General features: G+C 44.5%; 1 protein-coding gene across 1 annotated transcript in view; it reads left to right on the top strand.

The window, feature by feature from the left end:
• Window positions 1-15,393, top strand: part of STK32C (serine/threonine kinase 32C) — a 224,667-nt gene that overhangs the window by 182,167 nt on the left and 27,107 nt on the right. Inside the window, exons 3-4 of the mRNA XM_056849782.1 lie at window positions 8,895-9,046; window positions 14,575-14,748. Of these exons, the coding sequence (XP_056705760.1) occupies window positions 8,895-9,046; window positions 14,575-14,748 (326 nt within the window). The remainder of the gene's footprint in view (window positions 1-8,894; window positions 9,047-14,574; window positions 14,749-15,393) is intronic.

Genomic DNA, 15,393 nt, shown 5'->3' with positions numbered 1-15,393 from the left:
TTCATTTCATGTGGCCTACAAGCTCAAGTATCCTGGTTTCATCTTGCCTTGTTCCCTGATAATGTCCTCCCAGTAATTGTCTATATGCTGAATCCTAGATTTACAAACTAACCATAAATAAAATAAACTATGATTTTGTTTAAGAGTGCCAATGTGATCCATTTCCCATATGTGAATCGGACCTTAAAGACTCTTAAGTCTAAATTTGGCCTACCAAATGTTATCATCTGACCACCACACTTCTGCTGGGAACCCAAAGGCAATACACACACAAAGAAAGAATGGCTGTGACCATAGGTCTTGTCAGTTAATCGCAGGGAGTGGGCACCCAGCCCATTGACCTCCATTCATTCCTCAAATTAGCCCTCAAGGAAAATTCCTTCAGAAGACTAGATAACAGTTTAAATAGGTGTGAAGCCAGGAAACTGTATGGTAGGACAATGATCAAGTGATTGCATGGATGGCAAATTTAGCTATCTGCAGAATGAAGTCATATTGCAAAGTTTTGGCGGTGGAGCCTGAGGAGGGCGGGGTTTGGGGAGGGGAGGGACTTCAATGCCACAGAGTCCAGTTGCCAAAGCGGCCATTTCCTCCAGGTGAACTGATCTCTATCGGCTGGAGATCACTTGTAATAGCAGGAGCTCTCCAGCTAGTACCTGGAGGTTGGCAACCCTGCATGCCAGGCTGGAGGGGAAACATCTGGAGGGGCAGGGAGCTGGGCGGGGGGTAGAGGCAGTGATGTTGGGGGGGGCAGGGAGCCCAGCAGTGATGTTAGGGGGAGCAAGGAGCTCCCTGCCTGCCCAGCTCTCTGTCCCTGTTGCCACCTTCCGGCCCAGCAGCAGCAAAGCTGGGAGCTGCAGCTTCTCAGTAACGACAGAGCCGCGAGCCGTGGTGGGCCCAGTAGAAGTAGCTGCACACCCACCCCACATTTTTGCTGCTGCTTTGCTGCCAGTGTTGGCGACTCCCAGCTGCCCAGCCGGCAGCTCTGCTGCCTCAGCAGTAAGTTCCCGCCCATCCAATCTCTCTTCCCCTCCCGCACTCCACCTCCTCCTCATACATCTGCCAAGAACAGTTCTCTGTGCTTACACAGTCAACTGTTCTCTTTTGTTTTTGTAATCACCCCTTTTTTTCATTTTCGGATTTTTCTGCAAACCTTTGGGGCTCACCCACGTTTGCAGAACAACCTGCTTTGTGTCCGTGTGGCCCCAGTCCGCGGATTTAAGTATCCACAGGTGGGTCCACACATGGCTATTAGATATAAGATTATCTGCTGTGCATAACCTACTCGCTCCTCAGAATCTCTAGCTTTCTTTAAAAGAAAAAGTTGCCCAAGCCCTTCTTGTTCCACGGATAAAAGGGGAAGTGTTGCCCCTTTTTAAAAGTGAAAGCTGAAAATTCAGATGAACAACTAGATTGTGGCAACAGATCGTTATAATGTCATTAGGCTATAGTGCCTTAGCAGTTAACAGCAAGCCCCCCCCCCCAGCCCTCCAGTGGTGAGGGGAAAAACTGGAGGTACGAGGGGGCTACGGCAAAGAAACTGCATGGAAAACTGCTATGTGGAGGCTCTGTTGCTGCTGTGAATGCTTCTGCACTTGCAGTGTCAACAAGAGCTACACAGAGAAGTTGTTGCTGTGTGGAAGACATACCAGGCATGTAGAAAAAGAAAGTATAGCTCAGATTTTATCACAAAGGAATGGATGACTGGGGGGGGGTATCTCCGATTTGAAAATGCGGGCAAAACGGAGGGAAACGCAGGGGGAGAGCGAGGACAGTCGGAAACGGCATGCATGATCAGCACAAAGACCCGAAGTTGTCGGAGGGGTGACCCCGAGGGAAACAGCCATGCATAAAAGGCCCTAGAGATAGCAGGGATTAGGAACTCCTCCTCCTCTCTCATCCGTTCTGCAGTGAAGATGTGACCTTGCCATGGCTCCATGTTTCCACCCAGGGATTTGCCACCAGCACGTCTGGTTTGGCCCATGTGATCTGTCTCAGTCAGGAGCCAGACAGCAGGGGGCACAGTGACCCATATGCTGATAGTGGCTGTTCTTCGGATTGGGTCATCACCTTGAACTGTCTGTCCGATCATTTGTTCATGGATTAATCATCAGCCTTTCAACCAGACGACTAAATTAAAATAGATTTAGCCAAGCTCTGTCTAAGGGTCCTTTTAAGGATATTGGATGAGCTAGAAGATTATAACAACTGAATGAGTAAAATCTGTCCTTACTTTTGAGAGGGAAAGGCTATCTTTAATATTTCTCACTAACAGCAATTAAAAGTTTCCCAAACAGATTAATCCACCTAGCCTGTGGTTGATTCATCTGCTGATTAATTCCATTAAAGCAGCACCAACCTGTCTTACTGTACCAGTGTGACATTATTTGTTTGTTTGTTTGTTTGTTTGTTTATTAACTTTATAATCCACCCTCCCCAGCCAAGACTGGGCTCAGGGCAATTCACTATAAATTATATCATAAAACACAATAAAACCGTTAATACAATGCTTAAAGACCTGCCCATCCAGTCAATAACAAGCAATAATATATTATCCAAAATGGTGCAGCTAGTGTACTATATAGGCCACAGCAGAGCCTGCTGTATTCCATATCCCCAAAGATAGAACAATTTGTGTGTGTGTGTGTGTGTGTGTGTGTGTGTGTGTGCAGGGTACGGAGGCCAGCGTTGATGGGGGGAAAATGTACATGGCCTCAACCATAGGCCTGGTGAAATAGTTCTAAGCTATTACCACCAAGCTTGCTGACGAGGGCTAGTTAAGATACCCATCCTACCTATATTCTGGCATGAAAACACTGGAAATTAAGAATGCAGCCCTATGAAAAGTTACTCCTGTCTAAGCCAATTGACTTTTATAGCTCACTTTTCTTCCCCATAGGGTTGCCAACCTCCAGGTCCTAGCTGGATATCTCCTGCTATTACAACTGATCTCCAGCCAATCGAGATCAGTTCACTTGGAGAAAATGGCCACTTTGGCAACTGGACTCTATGGCATTGAAGTCCCACCCCTCCCTAAACCCCACCCTCCTCAGGCGCCACCTCAACAACCTCCCACCAGTGGCAAAGAGGGACCTGGCAACACTACTTCCCCAGTGGGGACCCAAAGCAATGTACATCATTCTCCACGTTATCCTTACATCAGCAACACAGTGAGGTAGGCTGGGCTCAGAGAGAACAGAGAACCGCTAGCTCAGGGTCACTCAGTGAGCGTGCGTGCCAGAATAGGGATTCAAACTTAGATCACTCAGGTTCTAGCTTGACATACTAGGCTGTTTTCACTGAACTTTGACCAGAGTAACTCTGCAGCCCTGACCTGGATGGCCCAGGCTAGCCCCATCTCATCTGATCTCAGAAGCTAAGTAGGATTGGCCCTAGTTAGTACTTGAATGGAAGACCACCAAGTAAGGCCAAGGTTGTATTGGGCATGAATATTGTAGAGCTTTTAAATAAACCATTTCTATATGTGACAGGCATCACATCTATATATAATATAGGTACAAGAGGTATTGCTGATTTGTTTAGGTGCAAATAATGATGAAAAGTACATGCATTTTACTAGACAAATTCAGTGCAAGTGAAAAGAAAACGGTGTGATCTTTTATTTTTGCGTGGAAGGAAAATGGGTTCAATTCACATAAGACCGAATTAAAATTAAAAAGGAGGGGGGGGTTTCGGGGGGGAGGAGTAAGAACAACGATGACAAAGAACTGGGAATTATCCTTACTGATCTCCTGTCACCCTCCCCCTAATCAGCTCAGTAAAATAAATGTTGGGCCAGAAGGAGGGTTGGTTGATCTAATTTCTGTTGAAAACAGCAGGCTGATACAAGATACTGGCATTGACCAGAGTCCGATAAATATGGTTACAGGAATAGTTAAAGTAATTTCCCAACCCCCTTATGCCTGTAACTTAATAAAAACAAAGGCAGATGTGCACAAATCAGTTGGCAGTGGTTGAACCTCCAGGGAACTCTTTCTGTTATTTGCAGGATCTTAAACGGAAACAGCAGCTGATACTCTGCCTGCATACTCTCAATTCTGCCTGTATTTCATGGAGGTTTTAAAAAGTTTATTATTTGATGGAGATTTCTGTACTGAATAAAGAGACTAGATACTGGAGAAGTAAGAGAAAAAACGTCCATTAGCATGTTCCTCATGAAAGTAATGACCATTTTCCAACTCTCCAGTGATTGATCCTTTCTCTTTGATAATCATAAACTTAAAGTAACCATTACACGGTATGAAATATTTACAGCATCCATACTTACTATGCAGATTGACGGTCTTCAGAACTGCAACCCAATCAGTTTGAAGCACATCCTTCCCTCTTGCATTTAAGTCAAACAGATTTGTGGGCAAGAAAGACGGACATTATTGTAAGGGACAATCCCCTTCCTTTAGGGTGGTTGCCCATAGACTTTAGTCAATATTTCGTTGGCCCCGATTCTCATTGCTCTAAGAAGAAGCCATAGAAAGAGTTTCAGAGAACAACCTATCATGAGCGTTAGTACATCAGACCACATGATCTAGGATCACAGGTGCCACATGAAGCTGGCTTATACCAAATCAGACTGTTGGTTCATCAAGCTCAGGTCTTTCACATCTTGTACCACCTGATCCTTTAACTGGAGATGCTGGGGTTTATACCTGAAACCTTCAGCATGCAAAGCATGTCTGCTGACTCTGAGCCATGTCATCTTCATGGTCTCTCCTCCCAAGTCTTGCTGGATTGAACTTCAGTAGTGGACAAAGCTTTTTATGTACAACATCCATCGATTTAGTTGAGATTAGTGAAAATTCAGGTGCGGTTGTACCTTTTGCTTCACTGCATTGAATTTCATTTTCTATGTTCTTGCCTGCTCACATAATTTAGATAAATGATACTGTAGCTCTTCAGGAGAGCCAGCATGGTGTAGTAGTTAAGAGTGGTGGACTAATCTGGAGAACGGCGTTTGATTCCCCATTCCTCCACACGAGCTGCGGACACTAATCTGATGAACCGGATTCTTCATAGTCTGCCTTTGCTTTCACCCTTCTGAATAATTTGGTATCATGCACAAACTTGGCCACTACTCTGCTCACCTCCAGTTCCAAATAATTTATGAACAAATTAAACAGCCCTGACTCTAGTACTGATCCTTGTGGGACCCCACTGCCCATTTATTCCTACTCTCTGCTTCCAGTCATTTAACCTCTTATCCCATGATTGCTAAGCTTATTCAGGAGGTCTTTGGTGAGGTACCTTGTCAACTTTTGGAGAGTCCAGGTATATGATGTCTACCAGATCACTGTTGTTCATGTTTGTTCACGTTCTCAAAGATCTCTAGAAGGTTGGTGAGACAGGACTTCCCTTTGCAGAAGCTGCACTTCTTTCCCCTCCCTCTCCAAGAATCACAAACATGCCCAGTTACCCAGAAGACTTGCTGATGCAGTTTCCTTCCCTTGGGGAGAAATCATGTGAATAAGACCTGAGTGTGGACTTCCAAGTTGTTCTTTGAGTTGCATGGTAAAAGAGAGATCGGCCATAGAGCTGAGGGAGAGAGAGCAAGACCAACAATACAGGGAGAAGACTGTGCTGATGACTGATCATTAGGGAACTGAAGCCGGTTTTGACCAGCCTAAAATATTACCTGCAGACTTCTCCTTTATACTGATGATCATTATCACCATGTGCTGCAGCTGCCTAGCCTAGTACTGAATCAGACAAGGTTTGCTTACTTTGACCTGCAGTGATCCTCCAAACACCAGAGTTGAAGTCAATAGGAGTAAAAGGGTGTAACTCTGCTCAGGATTGCACGGTTAATGGGGAACTTGATACACGCAAAGCATTTGCTCTGTACTCAGTTTCAGCTTCTTCCCTGGGGCTGTGCTTAATTCCCGATATATGAGGCTTCTCTGAATATGTATACAGACATGACTATTTATATAAATCATTGAGTTTAATGGGAGTCATCTTGGCCAACAAGGAAGCATAATTCTCATTATTTTCATTTATGCCTCTAACTGGGATGTTTTGACCGAGCTCATGATAACTGTTCATTATATTTGTTTTCTCTGCTTCAAATGCCTTCCATGATGGTTTCGCATTATATGCTGTTCGCAATTTTCAGTTTGTTTCTGATGAGGGAAGGTTGCACTCCTTGCCCTGTCCTGCTTGTTCAAGGTCCGTTATGATTGTCTGTTTTAAGAGGCGTGAGAGTGTTTTCTAACAATTCATCCAAAGCCACCTTAAGGTCACGTTCAGCCTGCGGTGCTCGATGAGGAAATCATAGGAAGCGAACTGTCAGATTTAATTTTTAGTCGCATACACAGCTTCATAAGCGTAAGCAGATCAGCTAATTAACAGAAGATGGATGTAATTGTGCCAGATGTAGATTTTTCATCAACTCATTTCCAAATAGTTACTTCGTAATTAAGTGTTTCATTAGTTCTCAAAGGAAGCCGAGGAGGAAGTAAAACACACACCAAAGCAAAAGGGGGGAAAAGTTTGTTAGGAAATGTAATGATGGAAGTCCACCAGTTTTGCAGTTCTCAGCAGAGAGCTGGGGGGGAAATGACATATTAACTTCCTGACATCAGGAACTGCTGACTTCGGGTCTGTCGCCAGAAGAGGTCTCTCAAGGGCAACACATCTTGACTCTGGTTGTCTGGACACTAATGGTATTAATTGGCTAATAGGAACAGACATTTTAGCCGGATGTACTTGAGAGGTTATTTAGTATGAAGGCTGATGTCTGTGTGGAGATTAGCTAGATGTCACCAGTACCAATTTTAAAAGAACGTGCTGGCTTAAGTCATTCCATGTATAGGATTTACATTTCAAGGAAATTCTTCAGGCATGAGGACTGGCAGATAAGAGAGGCAGCCTACCACACACCTGTTTCCTGAGTTTGGTGTCCCCATCCCTTGCCAGCCTTACTTTGAAGAAGACGACGACGAAGAAGAACAGTTGGTTTTTATATGGCGACTTTCTCTACCCCTTAAGGAAGACTCAGACGGGCTTACAATCACCTTCCCTTCCCCTACCCACAACAGACACCCTGTGAAGTAGATGAGGCTGAGAGAGCTCTAAGAACTGTGACTAGCCCAGGGTCACCCAGCTGGCTTCGTGTGTAGGAATGGGGAAACAAATCCAGTTCAGCAGATTAGCCTCTGCCGCTCATGTGGAGGAGAGGGGAATCAAACCCGGTTCTCTAGATCAGAGTCCACTGCTCCAAACCACCACTTTTAACCACTGCACCATGCTTTGGTCAATGGAGGCCGTGCAGTTTACTGCCATCCTAATCAAAAGTACAGCCTTCTAAACTCATTGACTTCAATGGAAGAGTTTAACTCTAATTAGGATTACATTGTAAAGCATCCATATGGCAAAAACTTGTGGAATGGGATCCTGAGTCCCTGTTGGCCTAGGAAATATTCTCCCTGCTGCTCATGAAATCCAGTGCCCACCATGCCACAGTGCCAAGAAGTCTGTTGGCTTCATCCCAAGCTCCAATACGGAGCTGAAATGCTCAGATCCTTACATCTGATGGTCAGATCCAGACTTGATCTATATCTGTACCATTTCTACAAGTACCTAGGATAATTTAGAAATGTAATTAAAATTCAGAGTTAGAGCTGTGTAAATCCCCAAAGCGTATGTGTGGTGGATAAATAAATGCACATTGCAGAATAATGGGAAACAAACAGTTGGAGCTGTTACCCAATTAAAAAGGCTAGGTCATCGTTTAACTCATTATTTTCTTCAGTTAATTAAGAAATTCATAGAATCTCAGTACAACCAGGACATTACTTCCATTTATAGATTCAAGATTTGGAAAACAGACATTTTTTACCGTAGATACCCTGTCCATTGTGGAAACGAAACAATTCTACAAATCGTCTAGACACTGGGATGGCATTTGAAATATCAACTGATCTTATTAAAGGGGAAATTCAGATATCTGAAAAGGAATGTACTTGGAATTTGTTTCCCTTCAGAACTTTGGCTAGATATGTTAAACCATTTCTTGAACAATAATGGACAGGATTCTGCAGGGTACTGTAGCCAACAATCTTCCCAGAGTTTGACTAGATTACTAAGTATCTCTTATCAAGGGTGAACAGCTCTTGGGGGCTTCTTGCTCTTGCAGCTTATAGACACTTCTGGCCATGTCAAACTTGTCACAAGCAGCTACCCCCAGGTGCAAGATTGGACATTTGCACACCATAAGAAACTGAACATAAGAAAAGCCATGCTGGATCAGACCAAGGCCCATCACATCCAGCAGTCTGTTCACACAGTGGCCAACCAGGTGCCACTAGGAAGCCCACAAACAAGACGACTGCAGCAGAACCATTCTGCCTGTGTTTCACAGCATCTAATATATTCGGCATGTTCCTCTGATCCTGGAGAGAAGTTTATGGGAAGGTTAGTGGTAGCCGGCAAAATGCCTGATTCTGGTGCACTAAGGCAGTTGAACTCATCTGTGTTGCTGTGGGCTGAAAGCAGCAAACTTAAGAACTCACAGAAATGGGGTCAGACTTAAGTCACTCTTGCATTGCAAAGCACGGGATGATTGAAGTGCAGTTATAAATCAACCTTGCCAGGCCATCGATCCATTCAGAAACCTGATGTATGTATGCATTTATTTATATCCCACCTTTCCTTATGGCTAAAAACAGCAAATACATTTATTTTTCACATGCCAGAAACCTGATACTTGCCTTTCTGTTCTTCTCATGTGCACACCAATCATGGAAGAGGAGCTGAAGAGCACTTTAAGTGGCTCTGCCAATCTGGCTTTGGTCTTGAAACGCCATTGCAATGGCTGAATTAACAATGCAAATAAAAGCATCTAACTATAACCCAATTTGCTTTTTCCTTTTATTAAGGTATGCATCGTACAAAGGAGAGATACAGAAAAGATGTACGCTATGAAGTACATGAACAAACAGCAGTGCATTGAAAGAGACGAGGTTCGGAATGTGTTCCGAGAACTGGAGATCTTGCAGGAAATTGAACATGTCTTCTTGGTGAATCTCTGGTGAATCTCTTCTTTTTTTCTGATATACATTTTTATGTGTTCCTGTTCCATCTATAGGCACTCATAGTTAGGGCAATGGTACAGCCAGTTTTGGACGCAGCCTAGTCTAGGAGTTTGATCCCAATCCACCTATTGGGAGCCAGTGTGGTGTAGTTAAGAACAGTGGTTTGGAGCGGTGGAGTCTGATCTGGAGAACCGGGTTTGATTCCCCACTCCTCCACATGAGCAGCGGAGGCTAATCTGGTGAACTGGATTTGTTTCCCCACTCCTACACACGAAGCCAGCTGGGTGACCTCGGGCTAGTCACAGCTCTGTTAGAGCTCTCTCAGCCCCACCTACCTCACAGGATGTCTATTGTGGGCAGGGGAAGGGAAGGTGATTGTAAGCTGGTTTGAGTCTCCCTTAAGTGGTAGAGAAAGTTGGCATATAAAAACCAACTCTCCTCCTCCTCCTCCTCCTTCTTCTTTCCCCCCAGCGTGTACACTTCTGCCAGCAGCTGTAAAGTTATAAGCACATCCTAGCAGGTAATGATTAAATAGCATGTCCCACATAATTATTTAGCACCTGCTGAGAAGAACCATGGCTACATGAAATCAGAAAACCTTCCCAAATCCACTGGGATGGTATAATGATTAACAGAGAGTGCACAGAAACACCAATCAGCATAGAGGTTGCAGATAAAAAGCATTGATCCAAAGCATAGTCCAAAAGTAAAAACCAATTAAGACCTTTTTATTAAGAGCAGCCAAAATAACACAAAGATAGTGCAAGTTATCAAGTTCACCAGAACTCTTTTACGACACTGGGTGTTTAGAAAGGCAGCAAAGCCAGGGGAGATATTTCAGAACATCTTGTAAGCATCCTATGTGGAATGCTGAGCAGGGATGCAAAGATAATATGGTGCTGGGGTCATGTTACACATTTAGCCTTCTGGGAAGTGGAAGCTGTAAAACCCAGCAGCTGATCAAATGTGTCTCTAGTACCAAATGGATTTCACATGTCCCTTGAAAGAGGGAAAACACGGTGGTACTTGTGTTAAGAATATTGGAAATTAATTTTAGTTGATGCCCAGGGCAAAGTGGCAATGGAAGCCAAATTAACCCGTGTTGGGGGATAACATATGTGTAGTCTTCTCTCGGGTTCTTTTTCCTTCTCTTCATCAGCTAAATTTGGTTATTTCCAAAGTAGAAAGAGGTCTCAGGTCAGTCCGAAGCTAGGTCAAAAACCAAAATGCTAGATAATACAGGTTGAGTATCCCTTATCCGGACATCCCTTATCCGGATGTCCGGATAAGGGATACTCAACCTGTATTATCTAGCATTTTGGTTTTTGACCTAGCTTCGGACTGACCTGAGACCTCTTTCTACTTTGGAGGTCTCAGGTCAGTCCGAAGCTAGGTTAAAAACCAAAATGCTAGATAATACAGGTTGAGTATCCCTTATCCGGACATCCAATATTCAGACTGACCTGAAAACCAGACTTTTTGAGCCGGCGTGCAGGTATTACTCACAGGCACTCAGCAGCACGCCAGTGTGCTTTCTGGTGGTTCAATGTACACAAAATTATTTAAAATATTGTTTAAAATTACATTCAGGCTATGTGTATAAAGTGTATATAAAACATAAATGAATTTCATGTTTAGACTTGGGTCCCCTCCCCAAGATATTTCATTATGTATATGCAAATATTCCAAAATATGGAAAGATCCGAAATATGGACCACTTCTGGTCCCATACAGTCTGGACAAGGGATACTCAACCTGTACCTTTTATTAGGACCAACCACAATAACACAAAACAGCATTCAAGCTTTCAGGTTCTCCAGAACTCTTCATCAGGCTGCATGTTTCAAGGGGAAAGTGGGGGGAGTTGTTGTAATCCATGATGTTAAGAGAGCCAGCAGGTGTAGTGGTTAAGAGCGGTGGTTTAGAGCGGTGGACTCTGTTCTGGAGAACCCGGTTTGATTCCCCACTCCTCCACATGAGTGGTGGACGCTAATCTGGAGGACCGGGTTGGCTTCCCCACTCCTACATGTGAAGCCAGCTGGGTGACCTTGGGCTAGTCACAGCTCTGTTAGAGCTCTCTCAGCCCTACCTACATCACAGGGTGTCTGTTGTGGGGAGGGGAAGGGAAGGTGATTGTAAGCCAGTTTGATTCTTCCTTAAGTGGTAGAGAAAGTTGGCATATTAAAAACAACTCTTCTTCTTCTTAAGCATCTTGTGAGGAATGCTAAAGCAGGTATGCAAAGATGAAATGGTGTCTATGTCAGAACCTATCAGGATGACTGTGTTCCGCAGGAACTTCAGCCAGCTGTCTTTTATGGACAGCATCCCTCTCAGAAGCTCAGATAACCTTTCTTTGATAATGCTGCAGACACCAGCAGTCATTGCAGTCAGATTGTGTGTGTGTGTGTAAAGTGCTGTCAAGTCGCGGCCAATTTACGGCAACCAAGTAAGGTTTTCAAGGCAAGAGAATAACAGAGGTGGTTTGCCATTGCATAGTGACCCTGGTATTCCTTGGTGGTCTCAATCCAAGTACAAGCCAGGACCAGCCTTGCTTGACTTCTGAGATCTGACAAGGCTAGCCTGGGCCTCCAGGTCGGGGCACAGTCAGTTTAGCTATAGATTAAATAATGGCCACGATTCAGGTCATATATCAATTTGTTATTATACAGATGTGCATCCCTAGTCTGTAGCTGGAGATTAACCAGTATCCCAGGCACTCTGAGCAAAATGATGGGAACAGAAGACATTTGCAAAACCGAAAAACGGAATGTGGCCATTTATGAAGATCCTCTCAAGCTTTAAAATAGACCCAACTTGAGTGCTGGGTGCTTGGTGTAGACCGTGATCTTCTGCCCACAGCTATTAGGATGTTGTCCAGATTTCATCATTGCCAGTAGGATGGCAGAGTGGCCAGTCACTGAGAAGATGCTGGGAGGCACCCAGTATACCTGAAGGCATGGCAATGGGATCCTTGTCACCCAGTCAACACTATTATGTAAAGTCTTCTGTAGGCATGAAAGGAGGGGAAGCAACCCATGAAGCTGGGCATTAGCTATACATTTTCACATTCTGGTAAGGAAGGCACACTGTGCATTTTGGAAGAGAAATTGGTGTTATTCAAGAATTTTGCTTACTTATCCCTCATCCCCACCCCCAGGTTCCATAGAGCTCAAATGATGGTACAAGTAGAGTGCAATCCTGGGGGGGTAGATCCACGGTGACAAAAAGAGAGAGGTATAAAAAAAAATATTTAAAAAGGGGGGAAATGCCCCATAGAACAAAGTGAGGCTGTGCCAGCAAAAAAGGTGGAACATCCTCGCTGCAGCTCAAGGGGGTGTCCCAGGGGCAAGTGGGGTTAGGAAGCTGCCCAAAGGCAGCTCCACCCCTGGGAATACCCCCCACCCATGCCGCATGGGCTTTCTCTTCTGGGAAAGCCCTTCCAGCGTGGCTGCACTGGCAGTGGCGGCCAGCGGCTCGTGGACACTGGCATGTTTGCCCCTGTGACAGCGTAGATGCCACCCTATTCCAGGATAAGGTGGCACCTACGCCGGCGCAGAATCACGCCAGCTCCTAAGGAGCTTCGGCCCCTCCTTCAGGAATGGGCTGGTACTCTAGGCAGGATGTAGTATTTTCATAAGAGCTACTAAGAATGCAATTTGGGTTACCAGGTCCCTCTTTGCCACTGGTGGGAGGTTTTGGGGGTGGAGCCTGAGGAGGGCAGGGTTTGGGGACAGGATGGACTAAAATGCCATAGAGTCCAATGGCCAAAGCGGCCATTTTCTCCAGGTGAACTGATCTCTATCAGCTGGAGATCAGTTGTAATAGCAGGAGATCTCCAGCTAGTACCTGGATGTTAGCAACCCTAATCCCCACGTCTACCTGCAACTATGACATGCTATCTCCTGTCAACTGTACTTGACATGGATTGTACTTTTGGTGCACTAGTGTTAATAACAGAATGCCTGTAAACATATAAATGTCCTTGTAAAACAGTGGGCTTTTTGCTTCTGTCAGTGTGGGATCCAGGTTCTTGGATAAGTCTTTTTATAAGAGTGATTGGTGGGACATAAGATATGAAAAGTTGAGAACTATTGCCATAGACAATTTTATGTGATACTAAGATAATTCTCTGTTCTGTTGGGTCCTGTTACTGTTAGTATGTAGGGCCAATATCCCAGGTTCCCAGCAATATCCCAGGTTCTGGGCTTTTACATTAAAAAAGTAGGGTTAGCCACAATGCAGGCTAAGAGTCTCTTGCCAGAGAGTCATTGAGAACTGATGGCCCTGGTTTTCCCCTTTGATAATAAAATCAGGCAGGCTGCTTGATATTCCAGTCCATTATTGATTATGCCTGGAAAAAAACGAGTGCATAATGATCACATTCCAGGGGCCATGTGATTGTGCCAGATATAGAAATGGGGGATTGCGCGAGCAAAGTAAAATTAACTGGGACATCTGCTCCTTGTTCGATATTCAGCTGTGGAGGGAGCATTGCAAAACAAGATGATGTAACCCAAATGGATGTACCTAGAATAAATATGCAATGGGCAAAAAGAATCAGGATAGCATCTTAAAGAAAACAGCATTTCAGGGGGATTTGTATGCAGATCATCTACAAATTAAAGACGAGTGAATGTATACACCATGTGTGGCATTTATCATCATCATCATCATCATCATTTAAAACATTTATTATCTGCCTTTCTGCCTTTGGAACTCAAAGAGGCTTACGATCTTTATTTATTTTTATTCATTTTATATCCCTCTCTCCCCCCACTAGGGCAGGTCTCAGAGTGGCTATCAACAAGCTAAAATATACATAATACATACAAATAAAAATCAACACATAAATGAATTTAGAATAGTATAAGAAGTGCGGTGGGGACTGATGGTCTTTTCTTTAGCTTCTTGGTACAGTCCTTTCAATTTGGGGGCAAATGGATCAGATTTGGGTGAAAAATATACATAATCTCTGGTCCATCCCCCCAAAGGCAGATTTAAATACAGTATAAATATCCACTTCTTAATCTTCAATGATCACCTGGTTGTCATCCTCCTCTTCATCTGCTTGAAGTTTGCACTTTTTTGCTTGGAAATGGTGTTTTGAAAGAGACCGTTTGCACCCCCCTTCCTCTTTTTGGGGAGCAGTTTTCCATTTCTCCCCACTTGGGCTTCCCAGGCTACGTAGTGGAGGCGACTGGACCTTCGTACTGTTTTTCCTCTCATTACCACTTCCATAGGGATAACGTGTAGATAAAATACATAAAACAGAACATATAAAATACATTTTAAAAAACCCAAATTTAAAATCACAATTCAGGGCTGCCGGTACATTAATCAAATGTGGTCCGAAATAAAACCATCTTCAACTGCCTCCTGAGGATTGCAAGTGAGGGAGTCAAGCGCACCTCCCATGGGGAGGATGTTCCATAATCATAAGGATGCCACTTGAAAGACCCTCTCTCATGTACCCATCATTTACTTGACGTCCCATCGTTCACTCTCCTCTGCTCATTTCCCACAGGTACTCTTTTCAGGATGAAGAAGACATGTTTATGGTAGTGGATTTACTCCTGGGCGGCGACCTTCGTTATCATCTCCAGCAAAACGTGCAATTTACTGAGGAAACCGTGAAACTCTATATCTGTGAGATGGCCTCCGCCTTGGATTATTTGCGCAGTCAGCATATTATACACAGGTAATGGCACAATCTGTTACTCCCAGCTGCCGTGAACTGACACTACCACACAAGCCAGCTGGGATGTCTGATTCAGGGATCACTTCTGAGCTGGTTTCAGCTACACGCAATCTCAGCTATGAATCTGGACTTGTAATTGGGACAGGATATTTAGTTCCTAAGCATTTTTGCCCCAGTCTGAACTTGGGAGTCTTAGGGATCATTTACAAAGTGTTGATCATGTATTTCCCCCGTGGTGCAGAGTGGTAAGCTGCAGTACTGCAGTCCAAGCTCTGCTCATGACCTGAGTTCGATCCCAACAGAAGTTGGTTTCAGGTAGCCGGCTCAAGGTTGACTCAGCCTTCCATCCTTCCGAGGTCGGTGAAATGAGTACCCAGCTTGCTGGGGGTAAAGGGAAAATGACTGGGGAAGGCACTGGCAAACCACCCCATAAACAAAGTCTGCCTAGTAAACGTCGGGATGTGACATCACCCCATGTGCCAGGAATGACCCAGTGCTTGCACAGGGGACTTTTACCTTACCTCACTTAGGGTAGGGGCTGTAGCTCAGTGGTAGAGCCTCTGCTTGGCATGCAGAAGGTCCCAGGTTCAATCTCCAGCATCTCCAGTTAAAGGGGCTAGGCAAGTGGGTGATGTGAAAGACCTC

The sequence above is a fragment of the Euleptes europaea genome, chromosome 5 (genome assembly GCF_029931775.1).
Source record: "Euleptes europaea isolate rEulEur1 chromosome 5, rEulEur1.hap1, whole genome shotgun sequence".
Lineage (NCBI taxonomy): Eukaryota > Metazoa > Chordata > Lepidosauria > Squamata > Sphaerodactylidae > Euleptes > Euleptes europaea.
The sequence above is the reverse complement of the archived record's forward strand: the minus strand, read 5'-3'. Positions and strand labels throughout refer to the sequence as shown.